Below are 14,863 nucleotides of genomic sequence, written 5' to 3' on the forward strand. Positions count from 1 at the left end.
GATTGTGTTCAGTTTGGAGCACTGTATTTTAGAAAGATGTAAAGTTCGAGAGAGCATGGAGAAAAATAAAAAAAAATTAATGGCTTAGGAATGCGGAATCTCAATGATGTGGATAGTTTGGAGTAGCTGAGACTGTTTTCCATGGAGTGGAGAGGTCTGAGAAGGGATTTGATAAATATATCCAAAACCAGGAAAGGTCTGGACAGAGTAAACAAAGAAAAACCACAGAACTTGAGAACACAGAAGGTAGGGCCATGGTGAGGTAGGAGAATGCTTTTCACCCAGTGAGTGATTCCAGCTGCAATGGGAAGTGGTACAATTTCAACATTTAAAAAACATTTTGATAGGAACATGGAAAGGAAAGGTTTAGAGGGGGATGGGCCAAATGCAGGCAAGTGGGACTAGTTCAGTTTGGGATATCTGGTCGGCACGGGTGGGTTGGGCCGAATGGCCTGTTCCTGTATGACCCTGTGACTGTGTCCTGGGCTGGAGGCAGGGTCAGTGCCTCCCGGGAAAAGGCAGCAGTGACTCTGGATGATCGGGAACCGGGATCACATTCCCTCAGGGCTAGCACGGGCACGATGGGCTGAACGGCTTCTCGCCGGAACCAACCGCTAAGGCGATGGGCGGGGCGGGCCTGTGACGTTAGGTGTAACGTTGTGAATGGGCGGGGGACACGGTCCTGATTGGCTGGTGGTTACGTCAGCGCACAGAATAAAAACAGACCCAGCGAGGAAAGGCGCACAGAACGATCCCATAAAAAACCGGAAATATACAGAGAGAGATCCCAGAGACCCAGCGGGACAGAGAGCCCCCACCCAGCGGGACGGAGAGCCCCCACCCAGCGGGACAGAGAGCCCCCACCCAGCGGGACAGAGACTCAGCGGGACAGAGACCCCCCACCCTCCGGGACAGAGAGCCAGCGGGACAGAGACCCCCCACCCTCCGGGACAGAGAGCCAGCGGGACAGAGACCCCCACCCAGCGGGACAGAGACCCACCGGGACAGAGACCCCCACCCAGCGGGACAGACCCCCAGCCACTGAGCGGGACCCACCGGGAGATGGTCCTCTGAGGGTGATCCAGACGCAGGTAGAGAGGCCGCGGAGATCCGGATGGATGGAGCCGGAGCCGGGGAGAGCGAGAGCGGCCCCGACGCTGAGTATGGTCCCCGCCCGCAGCCCGAGCCCCAAAGGCCGGAGCCAGCACCTTCAGGAAGCCGCTGGAGAGCGACTGAGAGCGGCAGCCTCAGGTACCCAGAGCCGGGGGGAGAGAGAGAGAGGGCTGTGCGGGATCACCGTCTACCAGCACAAGCTGGATGGGCCGAATGCGCTCTCCTCGGAGGGAGGGGAGGTCTCTGATGGATTAATTGATGATTTATAATAATTTTTTGTTGTTGTTGTTGTTACAGTTGAATCTCGGGCTCGGTGGGCAGTACATTGACCCAGTCTACAGTTTCCCCAGTTGTGGGGAGTCCCATTGTGTCTGTATAAACTGTAGGGGATTGAGAGAGATGGTGCAGAGCAGCAGCCTCATTTACCCACTGTCTGGGCACAGCAGTGAGGAGTCAGCCCTGCAGAGAAAGACCATCATTCCTGAGGACCCCCTACCCCTGAGGATGGAAGCCTCGCCAGTTCACCTGGTCATTCTCCCTGCAGCCACTGGACAGGTGGCTGGGGGAGGTCAGAGGGACTCAGTGTCCACTTGTACCAATCCATACGTCCAGTCAATTATTGTATCGATGGAGCCAACTCGGCAATCAGGGGAGGAAGATGATTGGCTCAGTGACTCGGAGGATGATGCTGTGTCCAGTGAGTGGTCTGTCGATGGTGAAGATGATTATTCTAGTTACGAACAAAGTGATGAAAGTGAAGCTGATGAGCTTTGGAACTCCTTTTTTGACCATGACCCTTACAATCCCATGAATTTTTCAGCCCTGACCTGGCAGCAGAGCAGAGGAACTAATAAACAGAATTATAATGACTCAAAACCATGTGATGCTCAAGAGGCTGAGAATAATACTGACTCATTTGGTCAAAATACTGATCTCTCTAAGTCACGGAGTGTGTCTGTCTGTGCTGCTATAAATCAATCCACTGATAGCAGAGAGATCAGAGACCAAAGCACTGAGCTACCAGAGGAGGTGAATGTACCCAGTCCTGGTTCAAAACCACTCCAACTCGACAATGAAGACTGTTCCATCCAAAGTGTGAAACCAAAAACATCCAAGTCAGATGGAAAACCTGTCAAAAAGGTGGGTTTTGATGTTCAAAGGTATTTGTAATTCCCCTTTTTGTCTGTCTTTGGATTATAGTGTAAGGTGCACTGTATCTGAGTAATCAGTTACTGTGGAAATTATGGGAACTTTGGGGAAATTCTGTGGCAATTTAATGTCCTCATCTGCTCATGTACCAGTGAGACAGCACTTGCTGCTGGAATTCCCTTGTGTAGTTGTACTGCTCAGCAGTCACATCCCCACCCCTCACACAGAACCTCTGTTACAGCAGGGGCTAGTATTGGGGGATGTCTCTGTAGTAACGAGTCCAAGGTGAAGTTGTTGAAATGTGAGACTTCATGTTTACCAGGCTGATGCAATGTTTCTTTAAATTAAAAACTCTCCAAAGCAGAGTGACTCAGTCTGAGTGACTCTGACTCAGTCAGCATGACTGGGTCTGACCCTCTCTGAACCTCTCCTGTTACTTTCATTTCCTGCATTTAGTTAAAATGAAACTTCTTCCTAAGACCAGGATCTGACTTAACTCTAAATCATAAACCTGCCCTGTTTGGCCTTCTCATCGCACCCTGTGACTGGGGTTCAGACTTGTTTTAGCCTGGAATGGTTCGTCAGATTTAATTAAGTCACAAACTTGGGTGCTCTTCTGGTAGTGTACCCAGGACACCTGGCTTCAGGCATGTCATAACTCCAAACAGTTGTTAAATTTCTATGTAAATCTAAAATGCCTAACTCCCATTTAGATTGATGTAAATTAACCATTGTCTCATCCTGCAGGTTCGATTCTCTCCTGTGGTAACAGTGCATTCAATGATTGCATGGGATTTTGCCTATCGAGCTGCTCGGAAGGGTCCTTGGGAACAGTATGCACGGGACCGCAGTAGATTCCAGCGTAGGATTACTGAAGCAGAGGCCGTGATCAGCCCCTGTTTCAATCCGGATCACCGGAACTGTGTGTGGAATAAGCTAGCTGGAGTTCAAACATTCCTGTGAAAAAGCCCAAACTGCTAAACAGGAAGGAAGTACCAAAGTTAAACGCTGACAAATATCCTCCCATTTTCTGTGTTGAAACTGCACTGAGATACCAGCCAATGGAAATCTGACTTTACTAAGGCACTAACTTAACTTATTTAGAATTATTTTGCATTGACAGTTTTTACAAATTCTTTCATTATGGCTTTTTATATAGTCAGCAATTTTGTGGCCCTGTGCTTTGTCACTGGATAAAGATTATTTAATGTTTTTAAAATAAATGTTTTTGTACTTAACTGAACTGATCTTTCGAGAAATAATTGTTTATCAACTGAATTAATGACAGGTGCATTTTAAGTCACACCCTTTATTTTACAAATGGTCACTAATCAAAACACACAATTTCAAGCTTTGCATTAAAATGCTAAAATAAGGTGCATTTTTACAAAAACCTTTTCTGTGGGATCTGTGAGGAAGAAACACTGAGCATTGATCACCTTCAGCAGAATCCCACCCCTGTAATTCCCATCATTATCAGTGTACAGAATTTGTTTGTAAAATGTGTTCTGGAACATTGAGCAAAGCAGACAGGAATCCAGTCACTGTAAGAATGGCAAGAAGTCAGATAATTACATTGAGAGAGCTCCAGTAACCTATCACTCAGGTAATTTTAGAGTGAATATTACAGTTTCACCCTCCTCCATCCCCAAATCACTTTGTGCAATGTTCACCTTGTGCAACAGGGGTTAGACCCCAATGATATTGAAGACAAGCGTCACGTCCACACTGCTATCCCTTCCCCTTTGGACACTCACTGGGCTGTTTGAGGAGGGAGGTTACAATATTTAAAATGATAGCCAGAGATACAAGGAGCTCTAACTCAACATATTTGTAGAAGTGGCTCACAAACAGAAATAAACTCCTTTTGAAAGGATGAAGACCCTGATTTAAACAAACTTCACTGTCCCAGAGTAGTTTGAAGGTTATTGAGGAACAGCTCCATCTGGCCGGTTCTCTCCAGGCTGTGTATCATGGCCTGGTACAGCTGGTTGGTCCACTCGGTGACCAGGTGCACGGTCCAGTGTCTCCACCTCTGGCTGGACCTGAGCTGGCTCATTCACTGGAGCTTGGACATCTGAACAGAAGAGTCAGAAAAGTCAAGTTTACCACAAACAACAGAAACACAACTCTCTCTCCAACTGAACAGAGCAGGAGACCTGTTCGAGACACTGCGGATATTATCCTCTTTTGCTGAGACCAGTCTCTTGGATCTATTCTGGTTCAATGAATGCTGAGGCTAATACAGGGTCTGCCTGGGGGTTGAGTAACCAAGGTTTGTGGAGGTGTGGACATGCAAATCCTGAAGCACTTCCCTCCAGAGAGTCTCCGGCTGCTGCTGACCCTGACACAACATCCAGGGCTCCCAATACTAAACCAACCTCACATCAACCAAATCACAGGTTTTATTTTGTTGAGTGCTGGCAGTGTTACACTGTAGAGGAAATAACTTGGTCCTTTACCCAGGCCCACACCACCTCAGGGCACATGGGTGGGTAAGAATTGCCAGTGATACCCACAGTTGGGAACATAATGTCCAGCAAATTTGAGGAGTGGAGTGCAGTGTAGTGGAGTGGAGTTTAAAGTAGTTGTGTGAAAATTGCAAAGACCACTCTCTGCCAAAACACTGAATGTGATTAGTTTGGAGACTACAAACAGGAGACAGGAACACCGAGGGGAGGTGAGGTGTAAAAACAAAACCAGAACGGAAAGGGCACATCAAGGAGGAAAGAGCAAAACAGCTGGAGCTCTCAAGGAAAAGGGAGGCCCAATCTGGCAGAGGTCTTAAAATAACAAAGGTTTTATCAGGTAGAATTAGCGAAAACATTCCCACTTGCAGGAAGCACAGAATTAATGGAACTGTGGCCAGAATATGGGACACACTCCTCTGAAAGAGATGGGGTGAACAACTGAGATAGGTTTATGGGTGGAACAGAAACACCAACGTGAAATAGTTGGGCTGACTGGTCTTGTTTGTAAACTCAATGTTGTTTTAACTGGTTTTGGAGGTTTTCAGAGAGTACAGAATCCCCACAGTGTCAGGGCTACAGACTGTAGGCACTACACCCTGGAGCTCTGTAACTACGAGTTCTGCCTGCCCGCTCCACCACCTCCTTGACCCGCCCCCTGTGCCCCCCACCTGCCTCCTCTGTCCCACCCCTTACCTGCACGTGCCTCTGGTGGCTGGAACTTGAGCTGACCTTCAGGACCGGATGGGGGGGCTTCAGCTTTCTGCTGGGATTTCTTCTGCTCCATCTGTAGCAAGGCCTAGGGTCATATGGCAGTCAGATATAAACCAGTCTGGCTCAAATCAATAGCACACAGGTTATTATACATCCAAATCCGTCACAGCTTCCGGGGGACAATTCACTTCCCCATCCCAGGAGTTTCCCTGAGCTGACAGATCCCTGAGAGATCTGCACTCTCAGCAACCACTGGATCAGACAATCCCGTCTCTACTGTATGCTGGGTCAGCTGATCTCAACTGGCCTAAGGATCTTTAGGCGAGGCAGGGGCAGGAACTGGGTTACAATGGTCCCTGGTTTGGTGGGTTGGTGGGGGAGGGACAAATGTGATGTCCCCATCATCAGACTGTAAGCTTCAACGCACTGTATCTCAGATTGGGGGAGGGGGGGGGAAAGAAAGGAAGAGATAGTGGGGGGGGGAAGAGACAGAGAGACGTGGACATGTGGACATGTGGACAGAGGGTGGGAGACAGTAACTATTAGTACAGGTAACAGTTTGTTCCTCGGTCACCTGCTGATATTCCTTCTTCTGAGCGTCCAGCTCGTCTTGTCTTCGCTGTAAATCCTCCTGCTCCTTTCTGAGCTGCTCCACCTTCAGATTGAGTTCAGTCTCCTGTTGGCTCAGCTCCTTCTCATACTGCCGCAGCTCCTCCTCAGTGTAGATCTGAGTTTCATCCAGCGTCTGTCCCAGCACAAACACCAACAGAATTACTGCCCAGGAAGGTCTGAGTGCACATATTCCGAGGCCATTCACACCAAACTTCACAAACTCTCCCATGGCCCTCTAACCCAGGTCCCAGCAACATTGAGTCAACACTGTCCCCATAAACCCTCAGACCAACCGAACACTGACCTTCCTATGATGTCCCACCCACACCCCACCCCCAGCTGGACACTGAATGCCCAGAACCTCCCTCTCCCTCCCTCCAGTAGTTGGATACTGACTGATCCCCATTTTCCTCCAGGACACTAACCTCCCATTCCTCTGGCTGCAGGAATTCCTTCTTCTCCGTGGATTTGAGGAACTCCTCGAGGCTGACTAGCCGATCCTTGTTTGTATCGACCTGTCCATGACCAAGAAACATTTGGGATTATGGTCAGCATGGAAGTGTTGAACCAAAGAGTCTGTTTCCATGCTGTATGAGAGAGTTCCTCACTGATCTCCAGACAGTCTGATATTACAGCTCCTCAGTAGCACAGGGCTGTGTCCAACTGGGACACTGCTCAGTCTGATTTCAAAACTGGAATTTTCCATCACATTGGAAACAGGAAGTATAAGGAGCTTTTATATTAGAAAATAATGGAAGATTTTAATTCCTGAGGAGGTATGAGTCTGACGAAAGAATAAGTTTCAGGATCAAATTGGCTACAATTTGACTGGAGGACTGAAGACACAGTGTTCCAACTCCAATTTCTTCTGTTGATAAGTTCTGTAGCAGAATAAATTGCACAAACAATCTCAACACCTCTATTAAACTCTGACTAAACTAATTGTTTATTGGTCTCGACTTACTTCCCTTAAAATATCATACACCCACATTTTCACAAGGTACTAATTGTGTATTACACAATACAATGATCTTGGGAAGCATACCAAACACCTTCACTATCCTACCTACCTGCAACTCCACTTTCAAGGAGCTATAAACCTGCACTCCAAGGTTTCTTTGTTCAGCAACACTCCCAAGGACCTTACCATTAAGTGTATAAGTCCTGCTAAGATTTGCTTTCCCAAAATGCAGCACCTTGCATTTATTTGAATTAAACTCCATCTGCCACTTCTCAGCCCATTGGCCCATCTGGTCCAGATCCTGTTGTAATCTGAGGCAACCCTCTTCGCTGTCCACTACACCTCCAGTTTTGGTGTCATCTGCAAACTTACTAACTGTACCTCTTATGCTCACATCCAAAATCATTTATATAAATGACAAAAAGTAGTAGACCCAGCACCGATCCTTGTGGCACTCCATTGGTCACAGGCCTCCAGTCTGAAAAGTAACCCTCCACCACCACCCTCTGTTGTCTACCTTCGAGCCAGGTCTGTATCCAAATGGCTAGTTCTCCCTGTATTCCATGAGGTCTAACCTTGCTAACCAGTCTCCCATGGGGAACCTTGTCGAACGCCTTACTGAAGCCCATACAGATCACATCCATTGCTCTGCCCTCATCAACCCTCTTTGTTACTTCTTCAAAAAACTCAATCAAGTTTGCTCAATCAAGCCATGTTGACTATCACTAAATCATTCCTTGCCTTTCCAAATACATGTACATCCTGTGCCTCAGGATTCCCTCCAACACTGAGGTCAGGCTCACCAGTCTATAGTTCACTGGTTTGTCCTTACCACCCTTTTAAACAGTGGCACCACGTTTGCCAACCTATTGTTTTCCGGCACCTCACCTGTGACTATCCACGATACAGATATCTCAGTAAGAGGCCCAGCAATCACCTCCCTAGCTTCCCAGAGTTCTAGGGTACACCTGATCAGGTCCTGGGGATTTATCCACCTTTATGTGTTTCAAGACTTCCAGGATTAGGAAGGGTTTGGAGGGATATGGGTCAGGTGCTGGCAGGTGGGACTAGATTGGTTTGGGATATCTGGTTGGCATGGACGGGTTGGACCGAAAGGGTCTGCTTCTGCACTGTACACCTCTATGACTCTATTAAATTATTCCACCAGCATCATCACCGGATCTAACTGAAAACCAAAGAAACTGCAGATGCTGTAAATCAGAAACAAACAGAAATTGCTGGAAAAACTCAGGTCTAGCTGCAACTGTGAAGAGAAATCAGAGTTAATGATTTGGGTCAAGTGACCCTTCCTCAGAATGTGCGTTTTCGGTTCATCACAGGATCTACAGTCCTCTCCTGCCTGGAATGTCTCACCTCGTTCATCACGTGCTCCCGCATCCGAAGTCGTTCCTCCTCCATCTCCATCATGTCATCCTCCTCGTTTTTTGGGTCATACACTTTCTCCAGCTTGATATGAGTGTTCATGGGGGAAGGAAGAGAGCGCCATGGATCAGCTTTATTGATAGAATATTGTCAAGTTTGGAACATGAAAGACACAGAGAAATGCAACTTGGACAAAATGTTACTTCCAGCAGTTTGTCAACTCCTTGTGAACGAGTAAAGTTCAGTTACAGAGCGTGCTCTCTGACACAATGCTCTCTGGGTGACTGACTTCACTGGATCAACACCAATACCTGAGGAAGGAAACAGCACAATGTCCATTCCCCTCTGGACAGGAGAGACAGAATTCACACTGACAACAGCAGCTCTGCTTTTTTCAAATTCATTCAAGGGCCATGGGTGTCACTGGCTGGGCTCAGCATTTATTGTCCGTACCCAGTTACCCCTCGAGAAGGTGGTGGTGAGCTGCCTTCTTGAACTGCTGCAATCCACAGTGCCCTTAGGGAAGGAACTCCAGGATTTTGACCCAGTGACAGTGAAGGAATGGCAATATGGCATCAATCAAGTCAGGGTGGTGAGCGGCTTGGAGGGGAACTTGCAGGGGATGGTGTTCCCATGTATCTGCTGCCCTTGTGCATCTAAATGGAAGGGGTCATGGGTTTGGAAGGTGCTGTCTGAGGAACAGTAGTGAATTTCTGCAGTATACGTTACTGCAACTGAGCACTGTGGAGGAGGGACTGGATGTTTGTGGATATGGTGCCAATCAAGCGGGCTGCTTTGTCCTGGTCTCAAGTTTCGTAAGTGGTGTTGAACCTTCATACACCGAGCTAAGTGGGGAATAGTCCATCACATTCTTAACGTCTGCCTCAGAGAGGGTGGAAAGGCCCTGGTGTGTGTGTGCATGCGTTAGGGGAGTCAAGTGTGAGTTACCTGTTGTAGAATTCCCAGTCTCTGACCGGCTCGAGCAGGCACTGTATTTATATAGCTAGTCCAATTCAGTTTGTGGTCAATGATAACCCACAGAATGTTAATAGCGAGGGATACAGTGAGGGTAATGCCATTCAATATCAAGCGAACATGCAAACTCCACACAGACAGTTGCCTGAGGGTCAGATCGAACCAGGGTCCCTGATGCTGTGAGGTAGCAATGCTCACTTCTGGCCACTGTGCTGTCCCATACATCTCCCGAGTCTCTGGATTACCACCTCAACGAGAATAAGATTTGATGGATCTGTTACTGAAGCAATAACTGCCAGAGCTGGGAGCACAGGGAACGTGTTCTCATTTATAAGTTTGAAGGAATCACAAGAGCAGCCCCTCACCTGACCCTGCAATCCATTCCAGACACCTTCTCCCATTCCCCATTTGCTCACAGGTTCCACTACCTGCATAAACCCCCACACACCCACTGCCCAGATTCCCTGCTTCCCCTCCCTCTCCCCCTCCCCTCAACCCCTAAGTCTGTGATTTAACTCTAAGTTCAGTCACTCACCTCTTTGGTGAACAAAGCTTCCAGCTCCTGCTCATCCAACACACCATCACTGTTTGTGTCTGAAATACAGAGGACGGTGACAGTGAGAGCTCTGGCAGATAGTTTACAGAGCCCAGGTCCTGCACCCGGGCAGTGGGAGCGGGCACAGCTGCTCACAGTCAGTAATCCCGGGTACAGTCAGCTGCTTGGGGAGTAGGGGGGTTTATGGGGGTCACTGCAGGGGCTGAGGTGGACACTTTACCGTGCAGTTTGAAGAAGGTTTTCGGATCAAACTCATTTGGATCCAGCCCATCCGTCTCTTCCCAAACTTCCTTCAGCTGATCCCGACTTCCCTGAGAGAACAAAACAGAGGTAACACCGATCCTCTCCATGTCCCTTCGAAAAGGGAGAACATCCTCGCTCAGTGCGCAAGATTGGAGTCTCGCAGAAACAAGGAACCCCCAACCCCTCATTGTGTGTGTGTGTGCGCGTGTGCGTGCGTTGGGGGGGGGGGGGTCACTGAGGAATTTGGAGCAAGTCACCATCAGACCTTCTCTGGCCGGGTCATCTGACCCCACTGGTGACCTGTGTCCCGACCCTGGGCTCACCTAAATCCCCACTCCAATCCCCCGAACCTCGGAGCCTCCCACCCCTGACCCAGGGTGTTGCTGACCCAGTGTGCTCCCCCGCTGACCCCAAGCCCCCACTCACCGGAACATTCACTTTTGGGTGCTCCTTATGTTTCTGTTTCAATTCTTTGAACCGAGCCTCCTCCATCTGCCGCTTCTCCCCATCCAGAGTCTTCAGGTACTCCCTCCTCTCGTGTTCCTTCAGCATCTCGTAACGTTTGAACTCCTCGTGATGGGCCTGGTCATAATTCTCCAGGTCCTTCGTGGCCTGGACACAGAGCAGTGTATGGCCTCAATCCCTGAGAGCTGAGAACCCCACTCCCCTGCCCCTGTCCCCACCCCCCTGCCCCAGTCCCTGTCCCCACCCCTTCCAACGCTTTCCCCTCCCCGTCCAATCGTGACCCGCTCAGCCCCACCTCTCTCTCTTCCCACTGGAGTCAATCAAATTCCACACTCCTCCCCTGATCTGTTCTCCCGACTCACTACCCCGTCCCCAACTCTTCCCGAAACCCCCCCAATCCTTCACCAGGTCGGCTCACTTTCTCCCCCCACCCTCTCCCCTGCGTTCCACACCCCCCCCCCCCCCCCAACCTCATTCTACACCCTCCCTCCCTCAGCCTCACCCCCTCCCCCCAGCAGCAGACAGCTCCACAACAGGGTCTGCCCTCACCGCTCGGATCAGTAGCTCTAGGTCTCGAGCTTCGAAAGTGTGGGAGTTCTTTGGGTCCAGATGTTCGATCTGCTTCAGCAGGTTCAGGTGGTCGATCTGTACATCTGGGAGGATGTTTGGGAAAGCAAACACAGTTTCATCAAACTGCTGAAGGACAGAGACTGACAAATTAACATGAACATCCCCACTCAATGTTTAAAACAAACACTGAACTAACTGTCAGACAGCATCCGAGGAGCAGGGGAATCGACGTTTTGGGCATAAGCCCTTTGTCAGGATTCCTGATAAAGGGCTTTTGCCCGAAACGTCGATTCGCCTGCTCCTTGGATGCTGATTGACCTGGTGTGCTTTTCCAGCACCACACTCTTGACTCTGATGTCCAGCATCTGCAGTCCTCACTTTTCCCACTGAAATAATCGTGTCCTGAGTTCACCTCAGCCACAAACTCAGTCTGCGCCAACTCTCTGCTGTGATCATGTCCAAACCCGACACAGCTTTCCCCCCAACTTCGCAGTTTATACAAAGAAGCAATATTTACTCTCTCCCTGCTCAGCATCCATTTTGGCCCTGATGAGCATCCGTAACCTGGACACCTCTTGTCGTTTCAGCTCATCTAGCCTTGTGCGGATATGGTGACTGACTAAATCCAGCTCTGTGCTCAGCTTGCCACTCTGAAACACAAACAGCAACATCAAACTGTCAGGAGCCAGGCTATTGCTCAGCCAGAAAGCGCGTGGACCTGGTCAGTGTCCCAGCACATCAGAGCATCCTGTGGTGCTCAGGAATTCTGCTCAGAGACACACTCAGCAGCAACTACATACTGACCTTTATATCCTCTACATCCGCCGTCTGCAGTTTCTCACGGAAATGGGTATCAGTCTCCAACACGTCGATCACTTCGCGGAGATATCGATCATAATATAAACCAGTGTCCTGCACAAGAGCAAAGAAACACTCAGAAAACAAGACAGAGAGATGGTCAACAAAGGAGCAACAGGCCACTGTTAGTGGTTTCCACACGTTGATTTTGGCTTTGCACTAAGCCTGTATTCAAAAGGAGTTCCAGTTATTTCTGTGTATTATCAGCAAGGATAAAAACATGATGTGGGAGACAGAGACTCGACTGCACTGAATCTTGTGCAAGCCCCATCCATCAGGGGTAGCGGCGTCTCAGGAGCAAGCTGCCAGTCTTGGAGATGCTGTTACTGGTTCACCAGGATGACAGTGGGAAGAAAGGGTTAAATTATGGGGACAGGCTAGAATTGTAATCCCATTTTAGGATATAGAGGGACAACTTTTTAAGGTGTGGAAAATGTTAGGAGTTAGTAGAATGGACAGAAAGAAATAATTAGGCAAAAGTGAGGACTGCAGATGCTGGAGATCAGAGTTGAGAGTGTGGTGCTGGAAAAGCACAGCAGGTCAGGCAGCATCTGAGGAGCAGAAGCATAAGCCCTTCATCAGGAATGAGGTTGTGGGCTGAGGGGTCTAACAGAGAAAGAAAGAATTACCTCTAACTGGGAATTCGAAAACAAGTGACAGAATCTTCAAAATTGAACCACGGCTGAGGCAGGGAACGCTTCCTGAGACAAAGGCAGGTAAACAACCAAAACTGAAGGTTGGAGATGTTGAACATTCCTCCCCGCTCAACTTCCAAATATATCAACAGACTGACATTTGGAGGGATCTCCAGTGGACCATATCTGCAGAGTATAAGGCACACAGGACAGGGGTCGGCCTCCTGAGTGCTGCCTGCCTCTGGTCAGCTTGTTGGTTTGTACAGGGACAGTTCAGTTATCAGGAAAGCCAACTGATCACCCACAGTCCATGCTCCTGGTCACAGCATCACACCCAATCTCTGCCAAATCCACAACCCTCTCACCCCCCGGGCTGCAGAGCACAGACTCCATCCCATCCCCAACCCCATACACACCCAGGGCTCACCGTTGAGTCCGGTTTGATTTGATTTTCATCTTTTTTCTTTGTTCGGGTCGATGGGCACGGCCACAGCTGACACTATGAGGCTGAAGAGAAGACACCAGCAACAGCTCCATTTCTGAGATTCGTTTCAGAAACCTGTGACAAGAAGGAGAGAGGGTGAACCTGACAGTGGGTCAATGAGGGAGCCACAAACTCAGAAACAGATAAATACACCCAGAGCCCCATCATCCCAAAGAAACCACCACACCCACTGCTGCCCCCCTCACCCTCTGCCCCTGCCTCACTCCCCGCCCCTGCCTCACCCCCCGCCCCTGCCTCACCCCCCACCCCTCCCTCACCCCCACCGCCCCTCCCTCACTCCCCACTTCCCCTCCGCCCCTCCCCACCCCCTCACCTTCCACCCCTCCCCTTCCACCCCTCCCTCACCCCCCGCCCCCTCACCTTCCACCCCTCCCTCACTCCCCACCCCCCCCCTCCGCCCCTCCCTCACCCCCCACCCCCCCTCCGCCCCTCCCTCACCCCCCACCTCCCCTCCGCCCCTCCCCACCCCTCCCTCACCCTCCGCCCCTCCCTCACCCTCCGCCACTCACCACCCCCCCCCTCCGCCACTCACCACCCCCCCTCCGCCCCTCCCTCACCCCCCACCTCCCCTCCGCCCCTCTCTCACCCTCCGCCCCTCCCTCACCCCCCGCCCCCCCCTCCGCCGCTCCCTCACCCCCCGCCCGCCCCCCCCCTCACCCCCCGCCCACCCCCCGCCCCTCCCTCACCCCCCGCCCGCCCCCCCCTCACCCCCCGCCCCCCCCTCCCTCACCCCCCGCCCCCCCTCCGCCCCGCCCTCACCCCCCGCCCCCCCCTCCCTCACCCCCCGCCCCCCCTCCCGCCCTCACCCCCCCGCCCCCCCTCCCTCCCTCACCCCCCGCCCCCCCTCCCTCCCTCACCCCCCGCCCCCCCCTCCCTCCCTCACCCCCCGCCCCCCCCTCACCCCCGCCCCCCCCTCCCTCCTCACCCCCCGCCCCCCCCTCCCTCCCTCACCCCCCGCCCCCCCCTCCCTCCCTCACCCCCCGCCCTCACCCCCCCCCCGCCCCCCCCTCCCTCCCTCACCGCCCCCCCCTCCCTCCCTCCCTCACCCTCCGCCCCCCCCTCCCTCCCTCACCCCCCGCCCCCCCTCCCTCCCTCACCCCCCGCCCCCCCTCCCTCCCTCACCCCCCGCCCCCCCTCCCTCCCTCACCCTCCGCCCCCCCTCCCTCCCTCCTCCCTCCCTCACCCTCCGCCCCCCCCTCCCTCACCCTCCGCCCCCGCCCCCCCCTCCCTCACCCCCGCCCCTCACCCCCCCCTCCCTCACCCCCCGCCCCTCACCCCCCGCCCCCCCCTCCCTCCCTCACCCTCCGCCCCCCCCTCCCTCCCTCACCCTCCGCCCCTCCCTCCCTCCCTCACCCTCCGCCCCTCCCTCCCTCCCTCACCCTCCGCCCCCCCCTCCCTCCCTCCCTCCCTCACCCTCCGCCCCCCCCTCCCTCCCTCCCTCACCCTCCGCCCCCCCCTCCCTCCCTCCCTCACCCTCCGCCCCCCCCTCCCTCCCTCCCTCCCTCACCCTCCGCCCCCCCCTCCCTCCCTCCCTCACCCTCCGCCCCCCCCTCCCTCCTCCCTCACCCTCCGCCCCCCCCTCCCTCCCTCCCTCCCTCACCCTCCGCCCCCCCCCTCCCTCCCACACCCCCCGCCTCCCCTCCGCCCCTCCTTTGC

The 14,863-nt window shown here is 52.2% G+C and overlaps 2 protein-coding genes across 2 annotated transcripts; one reads left to right on the forward strand and one right to left on the reverse strand.

Annotated features, from left to right (window-relative positions):
* The first annotated feature begins 737 nt into the window (after positions 1–737).
* Positions 738–3,500, forward strand: LOC140489429 (protein phosphatase 1 regulatory subunit 15B-like). The gene is made up of 3 exons (XM_072588978.1): positions 738–1,251; positions 1,411–2,253; positions 3,010–3,500. Exons 2-3 carry the CDS (start codon positions 1,513–1,515, stop codon positions 3,223–3,225), a joined length of 957 nt encoding a protein of 318 aa, XP_072445079.1. The 5' UTR covers positions 738–1,251; positions 1,411–1,512; the 3' UTR covers positions 3,226–3,500.
* A 55-nt stretch (positions 3,501–3,555) lies between these two features.
* On the reverse strand, positions 3,556–13,351 carry LOC140489129 (nucleobindin-1-like). The gene is given in 15 exon segments (XM_072588363.1): positions 3,556–4,339; positions 5,427–5,529; positions 6,019–6,189; positions 6,482–6,571; positions 8,392–8,484; positions 9,911–9,969; positions 10,152–10,242; positions 10,601–10,786; positions 11,189–11,292; positions 11,727–11,859; positions 12,014–12,121; positions 13,130–13,174; positions 13,176–13,229; positions 13,231–13,261; positions 13,320–13,351. Coding segments are annotated over 15 exon segments (1,452 nt in total). The 3' UTR covers positions 3,556–4,187.
* Between the last annotated feature and the right edge of the window lie 1,512 nt (positions 13,352–14,863).

The sequence above is a fragment of the Chiloscyllium punctatum genome, chromosome 18, assembly GCF_047496795.1.
Source record: "Chiloscyllium punctatum isolate Juve2018m chromosome 18, sChiPun1.3, whole genome shotgun sequence".
In the NCBI taxonomy this organism is placed as follows: domain Eukaryota; kingdom Metazoa; phylum Chordata; class Chondrichthyes; order Orectolobiformes; family Hemiscylliidae; genus Chiloscyllium; species Chiloscyllium punctatum.